Source organism: Brachypodium distachyon, chromosome 3 (genome assembly GCF_000005505.3).
Source record: "Brachypodium distachyon strain Bd21 chromosome 3, Brachypodium_distachyon_v3.0, whole genome shotgun sequence".
Taxonomy (NCBI): Eukaryota; Viridiplantae; Streptophyta; class Magnoliopsida; order Poales; family Poaceae; genus Brachypodium; species Brachypodium distachyon.
The window spans coordinates 7,567,395-7,595,360 of record NC_016133.3 but is presented as its reverse complement, the minus strand read 5'-3'; the positions used below and the strand labels follow the sequence as shown (position 1 = coordinate 7,595,360).

Sequence of the window (27,966 nt, the reverse complement as noted above, 5' to 3'; positions counted from 1 at the left end):
CAGACAGGCTCGGCCAAAAAAGAAAGAAAGAAGCTGAAACATCTGTTGCACAGCGCAATCACTTCCCAAGCATACATTCACCAGGGACAACCGACTGGACCATGGCGGCCATGATGACAACACCAAGTGTGTCAAAATACTCAATTGTCACAATCAAGAATTACTTAAAGATTTACAACACAGTCCATGAACAACAGCTGACGCTAAGACGGTAACAGTCAGAACATTACCTGGTATATCAGAAACACTGCCAAGCCGCAGAATAAACGGGATAGTATGGCTTGTCAATGCAGACACAACAATCATCTTCCTAAACAGAATACTTGAGCTGCCCTAATGTACAGCCTACAGAACTTCGGAGCCAAGTTACCTTTTCTTCAGCTGGGGAACAGCAAGCCTTGGTAGAATACTGCCTTTCAACTAACATCCCAGCAGCTACTAAGAGGAGATTCCTAAGGGACAAGACAAACATGTACAATCTTACTGAGGCATTCTCATGCCAAATACAATTAGACAGTTATTGTCTATTGGATGAAGTTCTGAACCTGTAAATTAGGATAAGATAAGCATGATCAGAAATAAATCAACTCAGGAATAAGAACAGAGCATTTACAGACTACAAGCTCAAATAAAATAGGTACATGCAACTAATGATGGTAGTGCAACAGATCATATCATAGTGGATAAAAGAGTACATACAAGGAAATCTTTACTTTCAAACAGAGCAAAAGATGGAAGTCTGTTTCTCAAAAAAAGAAAAAGAAAAAGATGGACGTATGACCAAGTCTGTACACTGGCACAGTACTACTGTAGAAGGAAACCACATGCCAAGTTTTTTCCACTCTGACATTGACGCAGAATACACCCAAATACATTTAGGAAGTGTATGAAAAATTTGTATCAAGAGGATTCTGGGTCTTAGCAAAGCTCCATCACGGCAACGCTCCTAGTAGGAAAGCAGAGGATTGAACTCTAAAGCCTAAGACTCTACGGAATTAGTGTCATCATCTTGAACACAACCAGTGTTTGCCACCAATTACTCAACCAATTGAACTCATCCAACCAAGATTTGTACACAAAATAATAATTTCATGAGTTCATGAAGAACGAATAACAAAGCTGCAAATAGAACTCACAATAACCAAGGTAGATCTAGCTAGCAAAAGGGGCTCATGAAAAGCACGATTTTCCATCTGGATACAAGGCCCAGAAAGTTCAGAACAACACAACAATCTACCAGTGATGATAGAAACCTTGCCGGAGATCACCTAGAAATATGCACCTAGTACTAATGATTAATGATCAAGGGACTGTTTGGTTTGAACCCAGCCTTGCCCTACTAAAGATTTGGCTAGCCAAAATATTGGTCAAGGTTTTGCTTGCCTATGAGTTGGCCAACTTTGGTAAAAAACAAACTAGAGTCGGTAAAGTAGCATTTGCATGCCAAAAAGTTGGCAACCATCAAAATGAAGACCAAGCAGCTACATCTTTTATCTGTTTACCAATACTGAGATTATGAAAAAAAATCTTTCAGAGAAGCTATTTTGAACTTAGATTTTGTCTGTTTTCTTTAAGAGAACCTATTTACTGCAGATTTCTAAGTCTAAAGAATTGATATTTTGAACTTTCCAACTCCAGATGCCCTGTGCCATAATTTCTTCCCTCCTAAATTGAAGGCGCCACCTCAAGCCACAATATTGGGTGGACTTGTGTGAATATGTCTGTATCCCCAAATGGTAGGATAAAGGCAACAACACTGGAAATGCTCTAGTAACAGCTGGAGGTGGTAAAAGAGGGTAAATGTTTGGATGGTGACTGAAAACCAACCATACCAATTTTTTGGCTCTTGCTTGAATGGCTGCCAAAATTTTGGCATGCCAATGCTCCTAGCCAACTCTAGTTAACTTTTCTTGCCAGTACTGGCCAAAACAAGGCCAACTAAAACCTTGGCCAATTTTTTCGTGGGGTCGACTTGGGCTCAAACACACCTAGATAATCAAAGATCCCAAGGCTCAGCTTGATGTCACCAAAGCACATCGGATTGGGAGTGAAGGAAAGTAACAACGGAACACAAGCTCAATGTGTGTGTACATGTGTGTGTCAAGTGGAGGGATCATTGTACAGAGGGCTTCAGAGGATTAATGAAAACTCAGATCCTATTTGCCCTAGCTTCTGCTCCACTCACGTTCAGCTCCATCCAGCTCTAGCTTTCTCAAAGAGGAGCTGCAAAAACAAGCTATAGACTAAAATATAATGTTCGGCCAAAGTCTAGTTCCAGCTATAAACTTAATATGGCAGTTTTACCTCCCTTTTCCTCTACTCGTGCAGTGATGGAAATTATCTGCCAATGGTTCATGGTACATACCTGTGGTGAAACCCTTTAGGCCTTGTTTGGCACTAGTGTTTTTGTAGTTTTTGTAGAGTACTATCCCCCCAAATCCAAAAACACTAGAAACCCCAAATGAGCCGTTTGGTAGGCATGGATTACAGGAGATAATCCCTAGATTTCCACCACAAAATAACTCATTTTTGTATCGACTAAAAACGCTTCCCATACTAGTATTTTGTGGTGAACACCCAATCCCCTCAAATACCCGATTCACTTGTGACTAAAAAAATACACTGGTACCAAACAAGGCCTTAGGTGATCTGATTTTTACAAAAGGATGGATGAATGGGTTCTAGCTATTGAAACTAGACTAGGGGCGGGGGATGTTACACATTTACTGCTTTACACGTGGATATGTTCCTGCCTGGGTCCTCGTAACTCGTGAGCATGTTTACGGGCATGCAATCTTAGTGCGGATGCAATCACATGTAGGTCAAACAAAAGTACAGACACTGATCACGTTTTCCATATTGCTTCACTAATAAATTACAAAGAAATACCAACAAAGCTATTTGGGCCAGCCAAACAAGCCTAACCTGTAACCCCATAAACTTAGACCTACGAACACAGTAACATACGTACATAACTACAAGATCGGGAGGACAAGCAACGCTGCCGCCATATCAACAATGTCACACGCATACATACCATGGAGAGAATGGGAAAGGAGAGCAGTTCTGGGAGCCATAGCCAAAGCCCAAAGGAGCCATCTGACATCTTCTACTCCCTTCTGCTGTACCATTTCTCAACAAATTGGACACAAGCCTGTCATCATGAGGCCACAACTGTCTTTTCTGCGAGTGCATTGTTGACCACCAAACTTGTTACCAACCTGGAGATAGCCACAGAGTCGCTTGCTGTCATCAAAGGCATGCTCCCCACACATCAAAACTTCTGCTCTTCTTTAGCCTATACGATCAACGGAAGCAGGCAAACAGGCAGACCAGTGCGTGCCAGCACTTGCAGCAGCGGGCAATGGGCATTGACTTACAATTATGGTTGTGGTAGGTGGCATGTATGTTTGCAAGTGAGAAATATCCAATGGTATGGGCATGTTCTGGTAATACTAATGCCTAAATTGCTCTTGCGCCCAAGGTTTAAGAAAGCGCTAGGTGGGGAGCCATCCAACGCCTAGTTCATCTAGGTGGCGCCTACGTGTTCTGTAAGGAGAGGCCAACAGGGGGTATGAAGAGGGAAAGCAAGACCCATCTGAGCATTATGACCCATTTGGCCCACAGCTGCTGCCTTACTATAGACTTGGGATTTTCTGTGCCCCTCACTCCTTCAGTCAACGGCTTCAAGGCTGCCAGCCACATGAGCAGCAGTGGTGGCGGCGGCGGCCGCTGCTGCTGCATGCTGACAAGTCAACAACCCACCGGCAAGGGTGTCGCTGCAGAAATCTCGACGGATCTCTCCTCTCCCCTGATGTCTCTCCTCACTCCTCCCCTGCTGCCATCTGCCTCTCCTTCCTTACAGCCACTGGACCTCATTTCCTCGCTTGCGGAGGCCAATTCCTAATTGCAATCTTCAATTCCACTTTTGGAGATCATTTTCTCGCCAGATGATCTTGTCGGCACCAAGACCTCCGCCTAGGACCACGTTCTGCAAGTGTCCTGCGCACGGTGCACTTAAGCGTACGCCTAGAATGCCTTTTTGAGCCTTGCTTGTGCCAGCCTACCAACCATAAGCTATACTGTTTGTGCGAACTCCTCTGGATTCTACCTAGAAGCCCAAAGCAGAGCTGGGACAAACAGGACTAGATGTTTGGAAACCTAGCAAGAAACTACTGCCTTTGTTCCAAATTTAAGATGTCCTTGCTTTGTCATAAGTTTGACCAAGTTTATAGAAAAAATATACTAATATTTTACAAATATCAAATAAGTGTACTATGAAAATAATCAAATATATACCATGACAGGTTTAATAAAACTTAGTTGGAGATGTTGTTGGATTTTTCCGAGGACAAAGCTAGAACATCTTAAATTTAGGAACGGAGGGAGTACCTTTTAGGAAACCTAAGTCCAATATATGGACAACATAAGAGATGGAACGTACTTCCTCCGATCCATAAAATGTGTCGCCCACTTAGTACAAAATTTGTACTAACTTAGTACAAAATTGGCGACACTTTTTATGGACCGGAGGGAGTAATTCTTTAAATCTTTCCTAGAAAGTATAAAAAAAATTACATCTAAATTTTTCCCAGTCCTGGGCCATATCATCGTGTCATCATGTTATCCCCATTTTGCTTGCATGCTATGAGAAATCAAAAAAATTCAATAGCATTAAGTTTGCAAGGGTAGAAATCGGGGTATATATCAGGATATTTTCCCCTTTGCCTCATAATTTCTTTAATTTCAGTTATACTTTCATATTATTGTCTAACTTGTCCATATAGTTGGATGTATATGAATAGGCTCCCTTCCTATTAGGCCTTATACTAGGTTGGTTAGGTTATATCTTTATCTATTTGAGTTGGTGGTACTCCATTCACCATACCGAGACTACTCCCTAGCTTACCCATTCAATGTGTATCTCGATCTTTTGAAAAACATATACCATAGCTGACTGGTTTCCCATATACATTTGAGATAAAAAAAATTACTCAAATAAATATTTAGAAATAATTCTTATTTAGCATAAAATTGGATAATGCGAGCATACAAGTATTTAAAAAACTCACACATGTAATATACATTTTTAATTCCGTAGCAGTGCACATGCATTTAGCTAGTAATCAGAAAAGGCTAAGACACCGTTTCTGGAACACTCCTCTTTACCAGAACATCTTGTATCAGAAAACTAAAGATTCGCCTAGAAAGTCAGTGATGCAAAGACATAACATGGGTGATACGAAACAACACAGTACAACAAATACTTAGCAAACATTATTTTGTTTCAAACAGTATTGATGTTTGCATAAAAGAACAATAAAAACACAAACAATAGAAGAAACAAACTACTACTAAGGGAATAGTCGTTACATCAGAATATCACATTGCCTTACATTAATTCACTCAGCAATCAAGAAACATTTTGATTTATTGAAACCTACCTATGTTTCAAGATGAATTGGCAGCATTCGATCCATCCGTAGAAGAGCTATCACTGTCCGAGTCTGATAAAATGATTATTAAATGATTAGATTATAATGTAGAGCAGTAACTGGATCGTATACAATATAAATGCCTCCACATAGTATTATGGCCTAAAAGTCAAATACAAAACAAACCAAACCAAGACGGAAGAAAATATTACCACTAGAAGAGGAATCTGAATCACTGCTGGAGCTGCTGGAGCTGCTGGATCTACTGGCATTTGGTCCATTATTATTATTTTGGTCTGGCACAGAAGTTGCTAATTGCTCACTCGCCATCAAATCTGTGCATCAGAGAAGTTGTAGTTTATACTTTAAAGTCACCTCCTCTTAATGTACTTTTACTGTTACAAATGAACTAGGGGTAGAAAAGCCAAACCTGTCTTGCTTAGCTTTGGGGATTTTTCGCCAATATTAGGTGGTTGTTGACTCTGCAATCCAAGAAAATGTAATTCAGCACCAATTATTAAATTTCCTTAGCTAAAGTACTATCGCTAGATTCAGAATGATTGAATGTTCATACTGTTTGTTGATGTTGTGCAGCATGTAGCGCACGCAACTCTGCATCTTGCCTTGCAAGCATCGCACGCTCAGCCTTCCTCTTTTGCTTGCTCAGGTTCTTCTTGAAGTTAGCCACAAATCTATCGAGTTCCCAAAGCGTCTCTGCATCCATGCTATCAATTTCGACCTCAATCTCATCATCATGCTGCCTAACTGAAAGATTCTTGTTCTTAATGATCTGAACAACAATGTCAAGCTTTTCTGGAGGCAGGTTCTGAAGGTTATTGCTAAGTTTACGCTTCTCATCTATTGTCATATCTCTCTTATCCAGATCCTTTGCCTTTGGCTTCTTCAACGATGGAGTCCGTACACTATAAGTTGGAGTATGACTTAACGGCCTTGACTTGGAATCCAGTGCCATATGGTGCTTTAGGGAATCCGACCTCTCAAGCAAGCGCAAGTCAATCGGGGGAGGTGGGAATTTCTTCGGCAGCGGTGGACACGAAGCAAGGTACTCAACTTCAGCCTGAATCTCAGGCCACTGAGCCTCAAAGATTCCTAACAACTGCTCAGCCATGAAATGCACGTCCTGACCCTTGGGATTATACGTCATGGCATTGTGGAACGTTAGCCGTACATCATCAGCAAACTCCTTTGGATTCCTGTACTGCCCACGGGTAAGTTGCGCTTTTATAGTGCCAAGATCCATTGGGTGCTTAATGATGGCAAAATAGTCATGCAAACCAAGTGCAACAGGATCCACAGGCTTATTAAACACCCAACCAAATTTGTGCTTCATTAGTCGGGACAGCAGTGACGAGGACTTCTTAAATGCATGCGAGTACAGTCGCTGTTCAGAGTTGTAACCGGCGTCCGCCGAGGAACGGTGTTTCTTCTTGTGGTGCTTGGTTTTCTTCCGACCATGTGAATCTGATGCGGGTATCCTATCCTTGGCAAGCAAAAATTCTGAATTTTGGTATAGCTGGTTCGCCTTTGGTGTCCGCTTCTCCTTCTCAAAGGATTCCATGTGAACTTCTGGTACAATTAGCGGGCGGCGAGGCAGGAACGAGCGGACAGGAGGAACCGCAGAAGTGGCCTGGGCCGGTATTGGTGTCAGAGCATCGGTACCTGAGAACTGTGGGTGTGCATACCCAGAAGAAAGCAGAGGCGGCGGCCGCACCACAGCCAAAGGCAGGGGAGTCGAGGCCGCCTCAACTGCCAAGGCCTCACCAGCTGCCTTCAGCCGCTTGGAGAGCACGCGTACCTGGTCGAGCTCCGACGCGAGCTGCCGACGCAGGTCGCTCCGCTCCCTGCGCTTCCAGGCCTTCTCCTCAGCGGCCGCCTGGATGTCCGCGTGGCCGTTGGGGACGGCGCCCCCATCCCGGGAGGGGAAATCGTTGGAGGCGGCGGCAGTCGGGTCCCCATCCGGCGCCGATGCGGGAGGAGGAGGAGAGGGGGGAGTCGGTGCGGCCGGATCGGGCCGCGGCGCAGCACCCTCAGGCTCCGAGCGACGAATCGACCGGCGAATCGAAGCTAGGGTTTCCGCAAGGGGATTCGAATTAGGATTTGGGCTAGGGTCTGGAGGGGGATTAGGATTGGGGCTAGGGTCTGGAGGGGGTTTAGGGTTTTTGCTGGGGTGCCTGCGGCTATAGACCTTGATCTCCGGCGCCCACCGGGACATCACGGGGGACCGGGGCGCGCGCGAGAGGCGGGGAGGTGGGCAGCGGAGGGGCTGGGGTTGTGGGGCGTCGGCGGTGACCCTAAGCTACGGCATGGCGGTGGTGGACTGGGAGATATTTTTTTATAGCCGCATTGGGTCGGATTGGAGCTTTGGTAGGTCGGAGCATGAGATAGGTCAAGGAGAGAGGAAGGGGAAAGGTACGGGAGGGTGGAGGGGGAAAAGAGAAATTGCTGCGGAGCCGATTTTGACAGGCCACGGGACGGGAGCAGAGATGGTTACTGTTACTAGTTCAACAAAAGAATGTTTTTTTAAAAACTCAACAAAAATAAAAGTTTAAAGAAACTCAAGAAAACGGAAATACACGTTTTTTTTCATTTTCAGGAAACAAAATAGTCCACCGAAAAGGAGAACACGCATCCATGGCGTAACAAAAAAAAAATCTTTGTCTGTAATCTTTTTCTTTTTTTAAAACAAATCTTAAAGCTACTTCCTCCAAAACAAAAGGTCTATAGATTTGGTTTGCTGGGAAGAAAGCCTATAGATTGTAGTCTGAGACAAACTCTTCTCTTTTAAGTTTGATCGAGTTTATAAGTTATAGGTATTTATCAAACACCTATAACACGGAATAAAACAAATATTTGACTTATGATAAAAACAATCTTTAAGGCTTATATTTTGTCCCGACTTTGTATAATATAAAATGATACATAAATAGAGGGATCTAATTGGCGTGCCAGGCACACTTTGTCCTAACTAGCAACACATGTGTTCGGGACTGGGCATACCATTTATATATAATTAGTACATTATAAGATGACACATAAATAGAGAGCTCTAATTGGGTACCATGCATTCGACCTACAAAAAGCCATGTCAGAAAAAGTAAACATCCCATTTCCCCTACACCAGACCCGATCTATAGAGCCAAAACCATCCACCCTGCAGAGTCAAGTTACGAAGTTTGAACGGATTAGGCAGACCCAGCCCACCTAATCGCCAAGGAGAACAGAACAAGTGTCACACCACCAAAGAATGTCCCCACACACCTCTTGATGTCCCTTCCAACAAAATCCCTGCATCTCTTTTCTATGTTATTGCGTACGTTAGCAAGGCGCAATGGGACGATTTCACCGGCATAAGACGACCCCCGAAGAAAAAACATTGGAGCAAGCTATGATCGTATTAATAGCAACTTGAGCTTGTACTTGAGTCACGGATGGCTTACGCAGTCCTAGGTGAAGGTCTAGATAAGTGCACAAGAAAGTTCTGATCCCACAAGAGAGCTCCTGCTGGACCACCATGCATGTTCCTCTCCCCAACATATGAGATGGGCCGAGGTATTCGGGAAATTGATCCTCAAGCCAGAGCTCCCGATGTGATACCACAAAGATAGATGTTTGATGTGACCGACCTTTGGAAGAAAGGGGTCTCAACAACCCACTTGACTACGCGTCCACCAGTAAAGATTCAGGACATCCTTTGCGAGAATGAAGTAGCATGCGCGACAAAAGGGGTCATTCCCCAGCCCCTCTAGCGAGGAATCGCTTTGCTTGGATGCATGCTGCCGTTAATTGATGAGGACATGGCTCGAGGCCCTTCCCAAGAGAGCTCCCTTTCAACCGATCCACTTGCGCTCAAAGCCCATCCAGTTCAGATGTCCATAATAAATGACCGAATGAAACGAATCAAATGCCTTAGTGGTATCCAACTTCAGCAGTATCGTCACGGCCCAGTACAAACCATTCAACTTCTTTGCCGAGACTTGGACAAGCTTTTAATTATTGTGAAGACAACGGCCTCTGATGAAAGCACTTTGATGGGGGACCACAAGTCTCAGAAGCTCCAACATGAGCCTATTGGACAAAGCTTTACCAAAATCTTCTCCAACCCATGAATCAGAATAATGTACATGAAATCCTTGATCACCACTCACTACTACAGAAAGGCTTATCAGTAACGGTCGAAAAACCGCATCACTAACGGGCGGGGCGACCGTTACTTCGAGCACGTTGTTTTCTTCGCCAGCTCCATCATACAAGGGTGTGTTTGCGTCCTCCAACAATTTTTTGAACTTAGCACACTATGCCTCATCTTCGGGGTCCTCCAGCTGGTCCCGCAGGTATGGGTCATCTAGCATTTCGGCAATCCTGCCACATGGAGCTCCTTCACCCTCCACATTAGCCTCCTCATCAACCATTATTTCTTCCTCGGAATCATTCGTCAGATCATACTGCAGGACATGATCATCTTCGCTACCGCTACCGATATCAACCGCATCCTCCCAGTGACAAGTCCAGCGTGAATAACCTTCCACAAAACCCGATGCCAGCACGTGCATCTGAACATCTTCAATCTTCATCATGCATGTGTTTCCACATTTGCGACATGGACAAAACATCATCACAAGACCTTTTTTTCCATACCACCTTTGGCGACTCCAAAAAAGACCGTCCATTCGGTTATCCAACGAGCATTGATTCTTTCCGTGGCGTACATCCAAGAACGGTTCTTCGATCTACAACACAATACACAAGAAAAACACAAAGCAAAATAGTTAGTGTCGCAAAACTGGCACCCGGGGTACCAGCAATGCGCAACGCGTGGGTCGCCTCGCTTGCTCCCCGCAAGGACGACACCCCGGGCAGCGCGGTGCGAGCTGTCTGGGGAGCCACTAGCCCGGCAGGACTAGCCGGGCTGCGGGGGTTGCCCCGGATGGCAGCGTGAAAGTTCTCGTCAGGGCGTCCCCCGGGAAGGTCACTTGCCGGGGAGGGTGTTCCCTGACGTAGGTGCTTACAACAGGGCCGGCGCCCAGTGCAAGCAGAGTATTGGCACCACGTGGCCGCCCGGCAGGCTCCTTTTGTGCAGGGCTGGTCAGGGTGTGGAGTATGGCACAAGCAAGCATTAAATGCTCCGACAGAAGGGTGGTTCCCTGTCTAGTCAGCCCACAGTTAGTGGCTCGCAGTTAATCTAAGGCACGTACCGCCCTTGCTACAGCACTTAGCACCATGCATACATGCCAGCGCAGCAAGGGCAAGCTGCCTAGGGTCTTTGCTCGACACTTGTCCCCCATGCACCGAGGCACCTATGGTATCCCCTTGAGTATAAAAGGAGGACCATCGCCATCGGTCGGGGGGTTTGGTTCTTTCTAGATTGCACTCCAGTGGAGTTAGAGTTCGGGTCTTTAGCCCAAAGTAGCAAGTAGCCACTTAGCAGAAAAGGAAGAGAGCGCCCGGGGACTCCCCCGGCAACCTGTAAACACTTGTTCATTGGCTAATACAAACTCAGAAGCAGGACGTAGAGTTTTACACCTCCGGGTGGCCCGAACCTGGGTAAACAGGCCTGTGCATTGTACGCTCGTCATTGGCCTCGCCGGCGATCGCCGGAGCGATCCCCAACGCCTACTGCCGAACCAAAAAGAGTGTGCCTCGCATCCCCGGTGTCTAAGCCCCGCGCTACGACATCTGGCGCGCCAGGTAGGGGGCGGGTGTGAAGAGCTCGCCGGTGACCGCCGGCGCCGTCGTCTGCAGCTACGTCAGCTTCGTCTTCTCCAACGACAGAACCCGTTGCTATGCCTCCCAAGTGGGCTGACGACTCTCGGATCGACCCGATGGTGCCCCAGTGGCGCACACGCGATCACACGACGTGCAGCCCACGTCGCATGGCCAGGAGAACCCTGAGCCCTCCCGGGTGCAACAACAGTCATAGCTGCCACCTCCGCCTCATCGGCCGTCGGGACAATCGGCTGAGGGGGCCAGCAGCTCCCAGCGCTAGAGCCAGTCGCGCGAGCGGCCATGACGCTGCCCGCGCCGACCAGCGAGTCCACTCGCGGGCCGAAGACGCACAGCGGCAGCTGCGCCATGAGCACACTGCGTCACCTGTGACGCCGACAGGATCTCGCCCTACTCACCCGGGGGCACCGGGGGACAGGGCGGAGGGCAGCCGGTCGGAGAATCGGCAGCCTCCTGCCCAAACCCCGGCGGAGGCTATCATAGCCACACGTGTCATGGTGCGCTACGAGCCACCGCAAGGCACGTCGGCGCATGAAGCATGGAGTGCGGAGCTGGATGCGCTCCTTGCGCTCGCCGCCCAGCAGCCGCAAGGCGAGGGCACCCCGGCTGGCTCAGGCCGAGGGCAGAACCCGGGACGCGGAGACGTGTCCCGCGTCTCGGGGCAAGGGAAAAACCCTCCCCCGCAGGGAGGGCCAGGAGGCGAGGATCCCATGGGGTCCTCGGATTCGTCACCGACCGTTACACGGGGTGATGCGCGGTGTGTCCTGAACGCCCGCCAGCAAGAAGACCTCTGCCAGCGCTTGGAGCGTTGGTGCCGGCGTGAGGCAGAACGCCAACGCCCAGAGGAGCAGGAGGATGCTCCCATGGGCGCCGAGGACGGCTGCACCGCGTTCATTCGCGAGCTGCGGCGGGTGACATGGCCCCGCAAGTTCCGAGCACCGACGCTTAAAACGTACGACGGGACCGTGAACCCCAAGGATTTCCTCCTGACCTACACGTTGGGGATGCATGCCATCGGCGCTGGCGACAAGATCAGGGCCAACTGGTTCCCGATGGTCCTCAAAGGATCAGTGAGGATCTGGTTGCTCAACCTGCCCGCCGGGTCCATAGCCTCCTGAGCTGACCTGTGCGAGCAGTTTGTGAGTGCGTTTCAGGGCGGTTACAAGCGCCCGGGAACCATGGCGGAGCTGCACACCGTTGTACAGAAGCCAGGGGAGACGTTGCGGAGTTTCGTCAACCGCTTCTCCAGTCTCTCCTACTGCATTCCAGAGGTGGAGGCTGCGCCATCATCAACACCTTCGCCACCAATGTCCGCGACCCCAAAATGCGTGAGAAGCTGAGCCCGCACCGGATCCGGATGACGCAAGAGCTCTACATCTTGGCGCACAAGTGTGCCATGGCCGAGGAAGGGCGTTTGGCGCCCGAACTTGCAGCTAAGGCTGCCCCGAGTCCCGCTGAGGGCTCGCAGAAGAAGGGCTCCCGGAAGCGCAGTGGGAAGCAAGTGCTTGCCACGGAACCGGGGGCTACCTCGAGGCCTGCGAAAAAGGCCTCGTCCGCAGGCGGGTCTGGTGGCAAGCCGGGCGACGCGCCCCGCTGCCCCATCCATGCCAACGCAACTCATAACGTGCAGGATTGCCGCATCCTGCAGGGCATCAAGCAGAGGCGCGAGCAGCGCCACGAGGAGCGCCGAGCAGCCGGCGCCTGCTTCAACTGCGGGGACATCGGGCATCTCTCCTGCGACTACCCGAATGACCCCAGAGCTAGAGTGAAGCCTGTTGGCGGGGATGCCGGCAGAGAGGAAGCCCGGGGGGGTCGAGCCCAACCCCGCGCCGGCAGGGAGCGGCCTCCCCGAGGGCGAGACAAGGCTCGTGCTGAGGAGCAGCGCGGGTCCGACTACAGTGAGGGCGACGAGCCTGGCTTTCAAGAGCCCCGCAGCGTCGCCTGCATCCATGGGGGGGCTTATGCTCTCTCACCCCATAGCGCGGTGAAGCGCCTCACCCGGGAGGTGTGTGCGATGTTGCCGGACATGGAGGCGCAGCAGCCGTTGAAGTGGTCGCACGTGCTGATCACTTTCAACTCAGACGATCACCCAGCCCGACCGCTGGGGTCAGGGGTTCTCCCCTTCGTGGTCTCACAGATCATCAACAACATGACGGTGACCAAGGTGCTGGTGGACAACTGAGCGGGGTAAAACCTCCTGTCCGCCAGGTTGGTGGAGAAGCTTCAGCTGCTGCTGGAGCAGATGAAGCCCACCGACCCGTTCCGGGGGGTAAACCCCGGGATCGTGCGCCCTCTGGGGCGCATCACGCTGCCGGTTACCTTCGGGTCCCGGGAGGCATTCAGAACTGAGCACATCGTGTTAGCATAGCCAACACGAGCAGAGGGTTGACGATCTTAACTTCATCGAAGAACTTCGATTCCGGGCTGCTGTACGAGCTACACGCTATCAGTAGGGACTCCGCCATTATCATGACAGGCGGGTCCGCACCTGAGAGCTAGAGGTCGGAGACCTTGTCCTGCGCTGGATACAAGGAACGAAGGTCGGGAACAAGTTGGCTCCGAAATGGTAGGGGCCCTTCCGGGTAGTGCAGGTGACCAGGCCGGGGGCTGTCCGGCTGGAAACCGAAGAAGGCTTGCCGGTGCAAAACAGTTGGAATCTTGAGCAGTTGTGCAAGTTCTACCCGTGAAGCGGTGGAGCCTGACCCACGTGTGATGCTGCTGCAGCATGCCTCTTGAACTAGTGTAGCCGGGCAACCCCCGATTGTAATCCACTAGTTTCTATGAATAAAGATAAGTGATTTTCTCTGAATTTCAAGTTGTCTTAATTATTGCATGTTCTTTCTTCTGTCTCCTGTTTTAGGTGCACAGAAGTCTCTTTCCATGCTTGGCTGTGAGCAGGGGGCTGCCGGAGCCTCGAAAACAGAAATCCCGTTGCCGGCTCACTCCGGCACGGGGTCGTGCTGTTGCCGGGTTCCCCGCAACGCGCACCACGCGACAGCAGCGTCTTGGGAACGAAAGATTGCTCACACCCAAGTTTGGTATCGACCCTTCTGTGCCCGGGGGCTGGGAGGCAGGAGGGCTGTCTGTGCTGTACCGTTTTTTCGTGCATTTTGAAAAAAATTGCAGCATCTCGGGCTTGGTAAGAATCTGACATGCAGGATAAGGAAAGGGATCGGACACACTGTGATGCTCGTGGAGTACTCATGGGCCGTGTCGTCTAGCGGGGAGCCACTGGTGCATGGTGACCGCTTCAAGGTTCTTAGCGCAGGAGAGTGTTGCCACGTGGGCCGTGGTAGCTCGGCGCGCGCGGCGGCATGATTCTTCACCGTGCCTACAAAATGGCATGGTGGCCACGGAGCAACTCAGAGCAAAGCTAAGGAGATGGTTACAGAGGCGAGGGAGGCCGCAGAGACACGGTGGTGGTGCATGCCATCCGTGCTCAGCACCGATGGGTGCACTGCCACCGTGCCCTTGCCGCATCCCTCCAGCAGGCGGTTCCAACGCGAGGGTTGCCGCGGAGACGCTGTGGGGGTGCATGCCATCAGTGCTCAGCGCCGATGGGTGCACTGCCACAACGTCCCTGCCGCACCCCTCCAACAGGCGTTCCAAGTACAGAACTGATACGTTTGACATCAGAACATACAGCTAAGTGCATTATCCTAGGCGCCTAGCTTTCTAATACTCAACGATGGCTCGTTGGTGTGGGTCGGGTCTTGCGTGTGGCTGGAGTGTTAGAAGGACGTTTGCGGGGGCAGTGCGCTCTTCATGCGGCTTGCGGGTCCATCTCGTAGGCGCGTGCTTGGGAGTAGCTAACCTGCAAGCGGAGTGGCTCGCCGCTGCTACTTGGCCCCAGGTTGGCACCGCGGGTCCGTCCCGGGTCCCTGGTCTGGTTAAGTGGGTAGCGTGCGAGCCCCGGCAACACAAATCGCAGCACACGAGGACTGGAGGATCCACCCCGCGAGTCAATTTCAGGAACAAGTACCAAGTAGAACCAGAAAACAAAATTTCTAAAAGTAGCGAATGATTACGTGGATTAATAAAACCGTAATTGTTCAACGGCGCCAAGCGCCACTTGTAGGAAACAAAAAGAAAAACAAAAGCTTGCAGGGGACTAAGACGGCTGGTTGCCGGGGGCTTCCGCTGGGGGCTCCGTCTTCGGCTTCCTCTGCATCCGCCCCACCACTTTGTCCACGAACCTGCCCACTGCCTTGGTGTGGGAGGGGCCGTCCTCGCTGTCCGACCACGCATCCAGCGGTGTCTCGAAGGGGAAGTCGGGGTGGTAGTAGTGCACCCGGGGGAGGATTGTCTCGGTGATCTCCCTGGCGCACGACGCTATCTCCCTGTTGCAGAACTTGGAGATCCACACGTCCAGCGCCCCGAGCTTCCCCACCATGTCGGAGAAGAATGGGATCAGGGTGTTGACGTCCGTGCCATCCACCATTGCAGCCTGCAGCTCGAACCTCGGCAGCATCTCGTGTACGGCCCGGGCGATCTCGTGCAGCTTCTCGGTCTCCCTCCGATGCTGCTCCGCCAACTTGTCATGGTTGCCGCGCGCCAGCCCCACCGCATGCTTGGCCTTGCGGAGAAGTCCCGTGACTCGCACGATCTCCTTGGCCTTTGCCCACATTGTCCTCGCCCATCTTGACGAGTTCACCTTGGGCGGTGGCCAATTCGGACTCGAGATGGGCGCTATTTTCCTTGGCAGAATTGAGCTCCTTCTCTCGCCGTGCCGACGCTGCTGCTGCTTCCTCCGCGGCCTTGGCCTGCTCCTCCAGCTTCGTGCGCAGCGCCTGGAGCTGGGAGGAGTAGCTGCTGATCAACTCGCTCTTCTCGTTGAGGCGAGCTTGGGCTGTTACAAGCACCTCCTCGTGCTCCTTGTTGGCCTTCTCCCGTGCCGCGGCCAGCGAGTCCATTACTTGTTGGTGCTCAGCGCGTAGGGCCTCCAGCTGCCGGTGGAGTTCTGCCTCGGGGACGACCGGCGTTGCGGCCTCGTCCCTGGCCTGCCGAGCCGCTCCCTCTCGACATCCCGCCGCACTTCGCCCAGCTGACCCTTCGCGAGCTCGTGGTGCTCCCTCACCTTGTTGAATGAGGTGACGAATGCCAGTTGCTGCTCCTTGATGGCGTCGAGGAACTGGTGCCCCTGATCGTAGATACTTGGGTCCCAGGTGATTAGGTCCCAAGTCGCCCCGGCAAGGATGCCGAGGTCTGGGCTAGAAGTAGCGGCAGACGAGGACAAGACCCCCGCTGCCATGGTTTGGCCGGGAGGAGCATCATCCCCTTGCAGGGGAGCCGCCTGCTGCTCCCCAACCACGCCTTCCTCCACACCCGCGCCCGTGGGTTGCGGGTCTGGTGGAGGGGCCTCACCCCCGGCAGGGGTCGTCTCCTGCTGAGTGGCCGCGGGACTAGTGCCTCCGGCCTGCAAGGCCAGGGACGCGTCGCTGAGCCCCGCTCCGGTAGCGGCGGCGGCCGAGCTTGGCGCAGGAGCTGCCTCCGGCTCGACCCTCAACTCTGCGTCCTCGTTGTTGGAGGTGAGATCGATCACTGTATCGTCCGCCCTCGTGGCGGGCGCATTGAAACCTGTAACAAAAGCAAAATTAGTACTTCAAACCAAACCGAGGTACCCGGCAGCGAGCGCAAGGGAGTTTTGGACAGGTACCTTGCGGGACCGCCGCGCTTGCGGGGGGAGATTTGTCCCCCTCTGCCCTGGCTTCTACTGCCGGGCTGTCCGCTGCAGGCTGGGTTTCGCCTGCAAACCAAGGTAATCACACAGTTATGGGTCAATGTGCAGAGGGAGCATGTGCAATGGGATCAGGGGAGGGGTCTGTACCTGCTGCGGGCTCCTCCTCCTCCTCTGGGACCGGGTCGGCGGCGGGCGTTGTGGCGGCGCCGCTGATCCTCGTGCCGGTCTGACTGGCACTGACACTAGCCTGGGTGCGCGGCTTCTTTTTGGGCGCGGCGGGTGCAGTGTCGGTTCTCCCCCTCTTGCCGACTCCCGCCGGAGCGCTGTCCCTGCATGGCGTCAACGAAGAAACAAAGGAATCAAGGCAAGCACAAACTCGTAAATAGAAGGGGGGAGGAACCGTCAGCTTACCTTGGGGGGTTGAGCCTGAGCGAGTAACCCGTGAAGATTCCCCGCTTTGTCGAGGCCGCGGACCCTCGTGAAGTTGCCGCAGCCCCAGTTGCTGCGGCAGCCGCAGGGCCGCCTGCAGCCGTTGCAAAGGTAGCTGCTGCCGCCGACGCTCTTGGTGGCCGCACCAGCGGCACGTCGTCCTCGGGGAGGACCATACTGGCCCCGCCAACGCCGCCAGCCTCGTCGCCGGGCCAGCTGGAATCCGATCCCCCCTCGCTCTCCTCGGCCACTTGCTTCCCGCGGGCTGCGGGTGGCGGAGGCTGCGGGGCTGAAGCCAGAGAATAGGACATCAGCCCCCACTCGTTGCAGGGTGGGTAGCTGCCGATGATGTCGTGGAGGCCCGCGATGCCGGCGTGAAGGGATGGAGCCCCCGGGGGCAGCTCCGCGAATGGAACGTCCTCGCCGGTGATTCCCTTCACCCACTCCTGGATCACCTTCGGCGTCACACCCACGCTTTGTAGGCGCGTGGTGTCGCCAGGCCCCGTGTACATCCACGCAGGGCGGGACCGCAGCTGCAGTGGCGCGATGCACCAGCTGATGTAGGTGCGCGCCACATCTAGATCGGTGAGCCCCGCTAGCCGCAAGGCCTTGATCTTCTGGATGATGGGAAGGAGTTCCGCGTCTCGGCTGTAGCGGTCCCGTCAGATGCCGTTACTCGCCGACAGCTCGGTGGGCGCATGAATGAACTCGTCGGGCTCATCCACGCGAACCCAACACCAGCTCCTGCGCCACTCCTTCTCGATCTTTTTCTCGCTCCGCACGCCGAACTCCGACTTCATCTTGTCGCGGGCGCGGAACGAGACCCCCGACGACATCGCTCCCGACTGCTCGACGCGCAGGTAGAAGTAATGACGGAACAACGCTACCGATGGCATCACCCCGACAAACCCCTCACAGAGAAATTGGAAGACGACGAGAAGGAAGAGGGAAGTGGGGTGGAGCGGCGCAACCTTAAGCTGGTACGCCGTCATGAGAGCATGGATGAAGAGGGAGTATGGAGGTACGAACCCAGCAAGGATGAAGTGTCCGAACACCCGGAAGTCGTTGTCCTGGTGGTCGCCCGCGGCGGGAAGATGAGCGTCTCGCCGTACTCGTTGAACGAGCTGGCGACGGCGTGCCGGATCTTGTCGACCCCCTCACCGTTCTAGCCGGGCTTGAAGAAGGCCCGCGTGGCCCTCATCTCCCAGTTCTTCTAATCCTTCTCCGAGAGGGGCTTCTTGGGAGCCTTCTCGCCCTTGTCAACCGTAGAGCCTCTGGAACCCTTCCCTCTCTTGGGAGCCGTGGGCGCCATGGGGAATGTGGGCGGCGATTAGCAGGATTCAGGGGCGCGAGGACGAATTGGGATGAGGAAGATGGACTCGGGGGCTAAGTGTTGGCCCCTCAGCGCAGCGGTGGGGTTTTATAGCACCCCAGCGTTGAGCAACGGTCGCATCCGGACCCTACGGGTGCACTGGGGATAACGACGCTTAAAGAAGGGGAATGTGGGACGTGGCCTTAACCACCCGCGATTAAGGGGAGGTTAGGGCAGAAATCTCGCCCCCACCACTCTGCTCATAACGGCGGAGCCCATGGAGCAGCACATGAACGGGAACCCGAAATGACTCGGGACCCACGCGTTGGTTAAGGGCGTAGCCCGGCAACCGACTAAGGATGACTTCGCCCGGGAAGGGGCGTTGCCGGCCCACGCCCGAGGGCTACTGTCGCACCAGTGGCACCCGGGGTACCAGCAATGTGCAACGCGTGGGTTGCCTCGCTTGGTCCCCGCAAGGACGGCACCCCGGGCAGCGCAGTGCGAGCTGCCCGGGAAGCCACAACCCCGGCAGGACTAGCCGGGCTGCGGGGTTGCCTCGGATGGAAGCGTGAAGGTTCCCGTCAGGGCAACCCCCGGGAAGGTCACTTGCCGGGGAGAGTGTTCCCTGGCGTAGGCGCTTACAACAGGGCCGGCGCGTAGTGCAAGCAGAGTATTGGCACCACGTGGCCGCCCGGCAGGCTCTTTTTGTGCAGGGCTAGTCAGGGCGTGGAGTATGGCACAAGCAAGCATTAAATGCTCCGACAGAAGGGTGGTTCCCTGTCTAGTCAGCCCACAGTTAGTGGCTCACAGTTAATCTAAGGCACGTACCGCCCTAGCTACAACACTTAGCACCATGCATACATGCCAGCGCAGCAAAGGCAAGCTGCCTAGGGTCTTTGCTCGACACTTGTCCCCGATGCACCGAGGCACCTGTGGTATCCCCTTGAGTATAAAAGGTGGACCATCGCCATCGGTCGGGGGGTTTGGTTCTTTCTAGATTGCACTCCAGTGGAGTTAGAGTTCGGGTCTTTAGCCGAAAGTAGCAAGTAGCCACTTAGCAGAAATGGAAGAGAGCGCCCGGGGACTCCCCCGCAACCTGTAAACACTTGTTCATTGGCTAATACAAACTCAGAAGCAGGACGTAGGGTTTTACACCTCCGGGTGGCCCGAACCTGGGTAAACAGGCCTGTGCATTGTACGCTCGTCATTGGCCTCGCCGGCGATCGCCGGAGCGATCCCCAACGCCCACTGCCAAACCAAAAAGGGGGTGCCTCGCAGCCCCGGTGTCTATGCCCCGGGCTATGACAATTAGCCTAATAACTAACAAGGGGATTAAGGGGTTTACTAAAAATTTGAAATTTGAAGTTAGAGAGTTCGAAATTGGGGACATTCGGAGAGAAATTGGAGGCCGAAGAGAAAGATCAGGAGTGAGAGAGAGAGCTCGCAAGGGAGAGGGAAGTTCGGGGCAACGACGAGGAGGGCGCATTTTGGCCGGCGGCCGGAGCTCAAAAAATGGAGCTTCATCGCCGGCCGGAGCTCAAAATTGGAGCTTCATGGCCAACGGGAGAGAGAGAGAGAGCTCCGGCGAGCGCCGGCGTAGAAGGCACCGCAGCCGGAGCAGCCGGCCAGATCTACATACAAAATTAAGAGGACGGCCGGGGGAGAAAGAGAGAGTACCTGCTGGCCGACGCCATGGGAAATTTCGGCAGCGCTCCGCCGTCGCCGGAGGAGAAGGCGCTGCAGCTGGTCTGTGTGCAGACGCGCAGCGTGACCAACTGTGTGCTCTGTAAGAGGTTTTATATGTGTCAGCTATCAGTGTCGGTCGGAACATCCGCGACCGTGACTGGTAATAGCATCTACATCAGTGACGGTCGCTATCTGGGTGACCGCGAGTGATGTACAAAACATCACTGGCCGTCGACCCACAAGCGACCGTTAGTGATGTCTCTAGGGCATTAGGGACGGTCGCGTTCGGGCGACCGTTATGATGTACCACTCATCACTAACGGTCGACCATTCAACGACCGCCACTGATGACTCTCGCGGGGAATGAAGGTACATGAGTGGCGGTCGCCTCGCGCGACCGTCACTGATGTATGGCTGGGCGGGGACGGGCAAACCCTCGTTTGTTCATCAGTGACGGTCGGGCCTGCGACCGACAGTGATGTTGTTCATCACTCACGGTCGTGTCCGACCCGTTACTGATGGGCCGTGAGATATAGACCGTTTTGTAGTAGTGACTACATCTGACTTCTTTGGAGGAGGTACATGGTTCACCACATCATCAAGCTCATGAGAATCTAAGAGGAAAAAACCAGAAAGAAGTCTAAGACGGTTAATCATTTTCTTTCCTTTTTTTGTTTTCTGTGAGTTGTCAGGCTACGATGGCTGATCTGGGGTCTTGGTAGGGGTGGGCGTTCGGTTTTAACCGAGAATTCGGTTCGGTTTTTTTTCGGTTTTTCAAAAATTTGGTTAACGAGAAATGTCAGCCGAAATATGCTCAATTTTTCAGCTAAACGAGAATTCGATTAACCGTAAATTTTGGTTCGGTTTCGGTTTAAACCGATATAACCGAACTTATGAACTGGCAGGGAAATAAACAACATCGAATCATAAATTTTAGCAGAACTTCCAACATATATATGGCTCTAAGTCTCAAACAAATAAACATTGACATAACTGAAGGTCGCCTAGCTTGAAGGTACACCAAAGTTCAGAAACACTTCATACAAAATATATAATAAAATAGATATAAGTGCGTAACGACGTATTTTTTAGACAATTTATCATTAATTCGGTTTATTTGGTTATACGAGTTTAATAACCGAACTCACCGAATTAAATTCGGTTATTCACACTTAGCAACCGAAATTATTATCGGTTAATTCGGTTTGGGCCAATTCGGTTTCGATTCCGATTAATTCGGATTCGGTTTTTTATGCCCACCCCTAGGTCTTGGCATTTGGCAATGGCAACATGTTTGTTTGCATTGAGGCCCGGGACTCTGTCAGGGTTAGGTGCTATTTACGCGCGGTGCCTCATGGAGAGGCGCCAAGTCATGCATGTTGCTGCTAAGGGTTTAGAGGCGGTGATGTGATGATGGTACATGTAGTTTTGATGACAAATCTACACACTCCGGTGGAAAAAATTGATCCCAAATCAGTCAATGTCGACGCGCGCCAGCATCGTGACCTTGTCGAAGGTGGTGGTTCAAAGCTTGCCTTTGGGTCTGAAAAGTCCCGAGTTTGATTTTAGGTTGGACTCGTCATCATTGGCGCACATGCCATGTTTCTTTCTGAAGGCATTGTCTAGGAGTTGTGCTTCTTTTTGTTTTTGGCCTTTATCATTGAGCTAGTGGTAATTTGGTGGATTCATTTTTTCTGACTTCGTTTGGCTTTGTTGGCTGGCTTTGCTTGACTTTAATAATACTCTCTCCGTTCTATAAACTATGGTGTATATTGTTTCTTTTGCCCAAGCCTTTGAACAAGATTTAGTTTATTAATATTTTTTTTTATGAAATAAAATTTATATCATTCCATTAGTATTCAAAAGTATTTGTTTATGGTTATTAGCTGTATCACATGAGTCACACATTGATGAAGTAATCCTTGATCAATGGCTCGGTCAGAAGAAACAATATACGTCCTAATTTAAAGAACCGATGGAGTATATGGCTGTGTAGGCATCAGTCGATGTAGAGGCCGGAGGTTATCCTCCTTCTCAGGAAAAAAAATCATGTTTTGGAGGCATGCGGTCAAGAGAACCACGGAGATCATTGCGCTGTTTGTCATTAACAAGATTAATTAATTTTCTGTTGAAAATGTATAATACAAACCTTAGGTCTTGCTTGAAATGTGCGAATTTTTCCATAGAAGTCCATTACAAATCTCAGAAACACATTACTTTACGAAGCCGACAGACACCTATCGATCGCTCTCTCACTCTATGCCTAGTCTCGTTCACTAAGCGAGAGATCACGAAGATTATTAACGAAGATCCTGATAGCCACACGCTGCCATTGAAGCCCCAAGTGATGGATGCATGCACGAAGATAATCGAGGATCTCAGTGGTGCTGAGGGTTAGGTCCCCCGGGGCTGAGCCTCTTGGAGCTCCCGTACACCATCTCGGCGATCTCTTCCCGTGGCCGTACCGCGGCAGTGGTGCTCGCGCTCGCTGCCGGCATGTTGACGGCGACGGCTTCCTCAAGCTGGCGACGGTGGTGCAGGGGGCAACGGTCGGAGAGGGGATCGGGGGAGGAGGAGCCGACGAGGAGGACGCAGAGGCAGATGCAGAAACACAGTGCTATTAGCTTCCTCATTGAGCCCGTTGGAACTTGATTACTTACTTTGAGAATGGTAGCTAAACTTCGACTATATGCATACATCTACAGCTTAATTAATTAGGGTATTTATAGGCCGAACTCTAGGCAGTCTTTGGGATGCTAGCTAAGAAAATAAGCCCTTTTTTCTTAAAAAAATTTGTATGGATCACCTGATGCAGTATTTTATTGGTCTGATGTGATTTGCTACTATAACCTGACACTCTCCACTGATGCACTAGCTGACCTTTTCCGTCTTGACCACGTATTTTCGTTTTAAGAAATAACGCAGATGTGCTTTTTCTACACTGATATGTAGTGTTTGACAACTTGAAAGGTCAAAGCGAAAGCACACCACTTTTCTTCCCATTTTCTGTTAACAGGACAAGACGTCGTTTCAGTGGAGCCATGCTTACAGCTTAACTCCATTTTGATTATGGGCTTTGCACGTTGCAATTGAAATAGGAATGCGTGCTTGAATTCATTACATACTCAATTGTAGAGTAGGAGTAAACTTGCGGAGCTAGGACAAACAGTGAGCTAGGAACCTCGATCCGGTCCATATATCTTACCTTGATAGTACTACTATGCATGCCACCATAGTAAAGAAGTAAAGAACAGGGACCTATGAAGTGAAGAACTGACCAGGTTGGAAGCGCTGAGATCCACTAAACCACCACCAAGGAGTAAGAAAAAAGTAGGCTCGATAAGTATGCGGATTAACTAATAACTGGCCGGTGATTATAGATCTAGCAAATGTGAAAGGTCAAAGCAAGCATGCAACTTTTACACCCTTTTCTTGTCGACTTTTCATGAACATGACAATATGTCGTTTCAGTGGAGCCATTAATTCACAGCAGTTTAAGCCCTCCTACTATATTTGATGGGGTTTGCAATTGAATACTTGGGTTAAGTGTTCCTTTGCAGAGTGAAGTGGAGTAGGTAGGACAAAAATTTGGTGATCTGGTTATCTTCAATCTCTATACCATATCCTGTCCTCCATATTGAAGAACTCAGATCCAAAGTGGTGAGATTTACAGAAGTACGGGTTGACTTTTATAAAAGTAGGTTTGGTAAGTATATATATGGTGATTAGCTATAATAACTGGACTAGATGATCGATTATATGCATCAAACAAATGTGATCAGAAAATAAGTACCGACTGACAAAGCAGGCTTAAAATAGGTCAACTGTCTTAGCTATTGCTGCATTCAGGCTGTAAGGCTCAGATGAATGACCTTCTATTCATCTTGTTTTGATCAAAACGTCGACAGTGATGGCACTCAACAAGACTCGGCTTACATCATATACCTGCCAAAACCGACGCAGAACGTACCTAAAAACCGGGCCAATTACCTGGGCCATGGATGATCCTATTGTTCATTCATGTTGAAATGTAAGCACGTACGTCAGCTATAATGCCACTCTAGCGAGAATGCACCTGCTCAGTTCAGTTGTGCAGCTGCGTGTCATCCTGCATTTGTTCTTGTGTTGCCCCCAATTAAGAACAGAAAATATTATTAGCTCGACGGCGTCCTAATGCGCGCATACAAATCACAAAATGGAGGAGCACGAAGGACTACATCGGTTTGTCATAAGCCTTGCCCCTTCGGTTTGACCCATCCTAGTCAAGGTGGGCAATTATTTTGCAGCGAGTAGAACTCACTCCCCAGCAGACACTAACTTGCATAATACGTCCACTTTGCTCATTCAACTAAAAAAGACATCAAGGCCATGAATTTTGTAAAAGTCAGATATATTCTGAAATCTGCCTTTACATTTTGCCCATGGCATAGTTAGTGTGTGCTCTCCTCACTCTCTCCTCCAAAATAATGCAATTAAACAAGACGAGTTTTGCACCATATTTGATCTTTCAACCAAGTTCATCAATCAGGCTAATGGGCATATTGAACGCACCGCAAGTTGAGTGATCTGAGTGTGTTATTGACCCGCTAGGTTTCTCCTAAAACAAATAATCTTCTCTATACAGGCCCTACGTTGTTCCGTCGCATGAGTCTCGCTCGCATGCTCTAGCTAGCCAGATGAATCCCCAATAACTTGCAATTGACTGAAGAATGTAATCATTTCTGTGTGATAAGAGGAACATCTGTTAATTTTGTTCAACAATTAGCAACTCTGCCCTGTACTATGATTTTGCAAGCAAGTGATGAGGTGTAAAAGTTTCACCAGATAGGAGTAGAATGGGGAAGCATGAAATCTGCAACTTTTAAATGGCCTGTCATCATTTCTTTTCTGTAAGCGTGTAAAATGGCAGAGTTGGCTCTGCCGGAGAGACGGTGTTTCTGAACTTTCTAAAGTTGCAGAATGAATGGGAGCGCCACCCTTTATATGCAGTGAAATCGCCTGAAATTTTTATTGAGCGTAGGGGTCATTTCTTGGCTTGTAAGAGGATTGATTTTTAAAACCAAATATCCATTTGTTCTTCTGGTGCTTAATTTTCAAACTTGTATTCTATCCCATTTCTTGTACTACATGCATTTACAGGGGCCTCGTTTGATTCAGTTTGGGTATCTCCAAATCCCGCGTGAGAGTCAGGGAAGAAACAAGCAGCTTTCGTATCGCAATCGGAGACGGCTAGACATGTTCAGTCGGAAGGGCTTATTTGGACCTCAAGTGCCAAGTGCATTGGATCTAACTGGACCAGCGTTCTTCACCTATCCAGCTATAGGAACAGCGCATCCTCGCCTGCTTTTTCCTCTTGGACCTAAGCAGGAGTCAGTAGATGAAAAAACTGAAGAGATATTCATATTGGTTGCTTTCCTTCTTCAGAACTGGGTTTCTAAAGTCAATTTCTTCTTCAGGGCTCGTTTAGACGCACAGGGCTAAACACCCAGGGTAGCAAATGAGGAGGAGGGGAATTTATAAGGTGCAACGGGTATCCCTGTCCCCATGGGGGAGAAATCACCGTGCCTGCAACTAGTTGTTTGGATCTAAGGAAGGGGAGGAGAGATTTGCGCTCACGGATGAGGTGGGGATGATAGAGCTCTCCATGTCCTGCTGCGTCCGACGGAAGAGGAGCCTCAAGGTGGAGTGGAGCTCGGGGGAGGACGCCGACGCCCTCGGTCGCCGGAGGGAAGAACTCGAGAGGACGGCGCCGTCCCACCTACGCGTCGAGAGAAAACGAGCGAGCGAGACGGGGATTAGTTCTTCCCGACCTGCCGGGTCGTGGAAATGCCTCCCGGGGAAGGGCCGCGGGAAAGGCCGGGATACCTTCCCTCGTGGGCTACCAAATGCGCTTTTGGGCTTCCTTGGGTCAATTTGGTCCGTGGTTTTTTTTACCCAGGGAAACAGCCGGGATCTATCAGAGATTGAAACTCACCCACCGGCGCCGCCGCTCCGCAGAGTGTAGAAGTCGCCGCTTTTCGCGGATCCCGGCGAGCCTTCCTGCTCTCCCGTTTCGCTGATCGCATCGTGAAAGTGAGTGTACAATATTCAACCCTAGAGTTTATATTGGCCGATTGTTGCTGACGGCAAGGATATGTCTCAATCTGTTTATTGGTTGTTATCAGTAATTCGATCGCTCATAGTTATTCTGGCTGCGAAGGAAATCGAGGCAAGATGGAAATCGAGCCCCTGCTTCTCCTGAACCTCCAGAGCCGGATTCCCCTTCGTCGCCTTCAGCTCAACTAGTGCTTCTGGGTGATCCATATTCTCCTTCGCCGCTACCTTTTCTCCATCAGAGCGCTAACATATATTCCCTCCGTCCCGTATTAAGTGACTCAAATTTACTCAAATATGGATGTATCTATGCCTAAAAAGTATCTAGATACGGAGGAAGTAAATTGAATGAATCCCTTATGCTTATATGTTTGATTGGTTAATAACTCTCATAATTCTCTTTCAGCCCTTATCTATCTGCCATCCGTCTTAACTATATGGTCATAATTTTCTGGTTAGGTCCGTTGTTATGCTAAGTTCTACGGACCAAAGATCATATTATTAAGTTCAGAGTCGATTAACAACTTGTCAGGTTCCATTTTAGGTACTAGATATTACATTTGTATTAACTTGTATTAGCTAATACTTAGCCTAAAAAACATTAGTTAATACTTCTACATTTGCTTTAGTCTTCTAATAAAATGTATGGTGTTTTAGATTTCATTCTTGTGAAATATATGCCATTTCCAATCATTTTTATTTATTACTTCTAAAAAAATGCTCAATCGGTGAATGGTGGACAGGCGAAGATCAGCGCTGCCCCTCCGATAAGCACCGAACTCGCCTAAGAGCAATTGTTATGCTCGAGTGGTGGCAGATTTGTCTTGAGCACAATCAAGGGTCTTTCACTCCAAGCAAAACTCGGTGAGCAGGCTATGTGAGCTAGCTTTTGATGAACTCCTCTCCTGGAAGACCGCGGGCTGTGCAGCTGTTGCTTCCTTTTAGATGATTGAGCAATGTTGGTTTCATGGGGTTCGTCCCCCCAAGGATCTGTCCCCGTTTTATTGTTAGCTCTGGTTCTAGTTTTTAGTCCTCTATGTTGCTGTTGTTGCCATATAATTAACTTTATCTACCATCTTAAGTAATTGAAAGCAGCACTGTCACGTTTTCGTCCAAAAAAATTGCTAGATCAAGTATGAGCTCGTCAAACCGATCATCAGCTGTGCAATGCTGAATCAAAAGGTTCATGGGGTCATGTAAATTTCAGAGCTAAAAGCACTTTAAAGAATTCAGAGGATCAGTTCTTCTTTGTGCCTACATGCATAGTGTCGCTAGAAGAGAACGAAAGACGGAAAGAGTTGGTTAGTTCTATACCAAATTTTATTTTTGTTCTTCTTGAACCCCGACTCATTACAATCATCATCTTTTTCAGACGGGTTTCGAGAAACTTTAAGTTACGTGGATTGCACGCCTCCCGCTATGCTTGTGGAGAACTATTGAAGCACCCAGCGGACGGGTCATTATACGAGGCCGGTCACATTGCAAGTGATGATTGTTATGGGATTATGCAGCGAAGCTGTGAAGACACTATTATGTTTTTTTGTTTTTGTTTTAAGAAAGACACAAAATATAAGACCTACTTCGTTCTT

At 50.3% G+C, this 27,966-nt stretch overlaps 1 protein-coding gene and 1 long non-coding RNA gene across 2 annotated transcripts; one reads left to right on the top strand and one right to left on the bottom strand.

The window, feature by feature from the left end:
* Nucleotides 1–45: 45 nt before the first annotated feature.
* On the bottom strand, nt 46–7,860 carry LOC100845401 (transcription factor GTE4). Its single transcript, XM_014900834.2, has 5 exons — nt 6,010–7,860; nt 5,866–5,917; nt 5,648–5,770; nt 5,445–5,507; nt 46–545 (listed from the first exon to the last, which is right to left on the bottom strand). The coding sequence occupies exons 1-4, from the start codon at nt 7,666–7,668 to the stop codon at nt 5,452–5,454; spliced, it is 1,890 nt and encodes a 629-aa protein (XP_014756320.1). The 5' UTR covers nt 7,669–7,860; the 3' UTR covers nt 46–545; nt 5,445–5,451.
* An 18,361-nt stretch (nt 7,861–26,221) lies between these two features.
* LOC106866354 lies at nt 26,222–27,966 on the top strand. The gene is made up of 4 exons (XR_002964331.1): nt 26,222–26,356; nt 26,449–26,578; nt 27,121–27,678; nt 27,750–27,966. It is a non-coding gene; the product is annotated as an uncharacterized LOC106866354 (long non-coding RNA).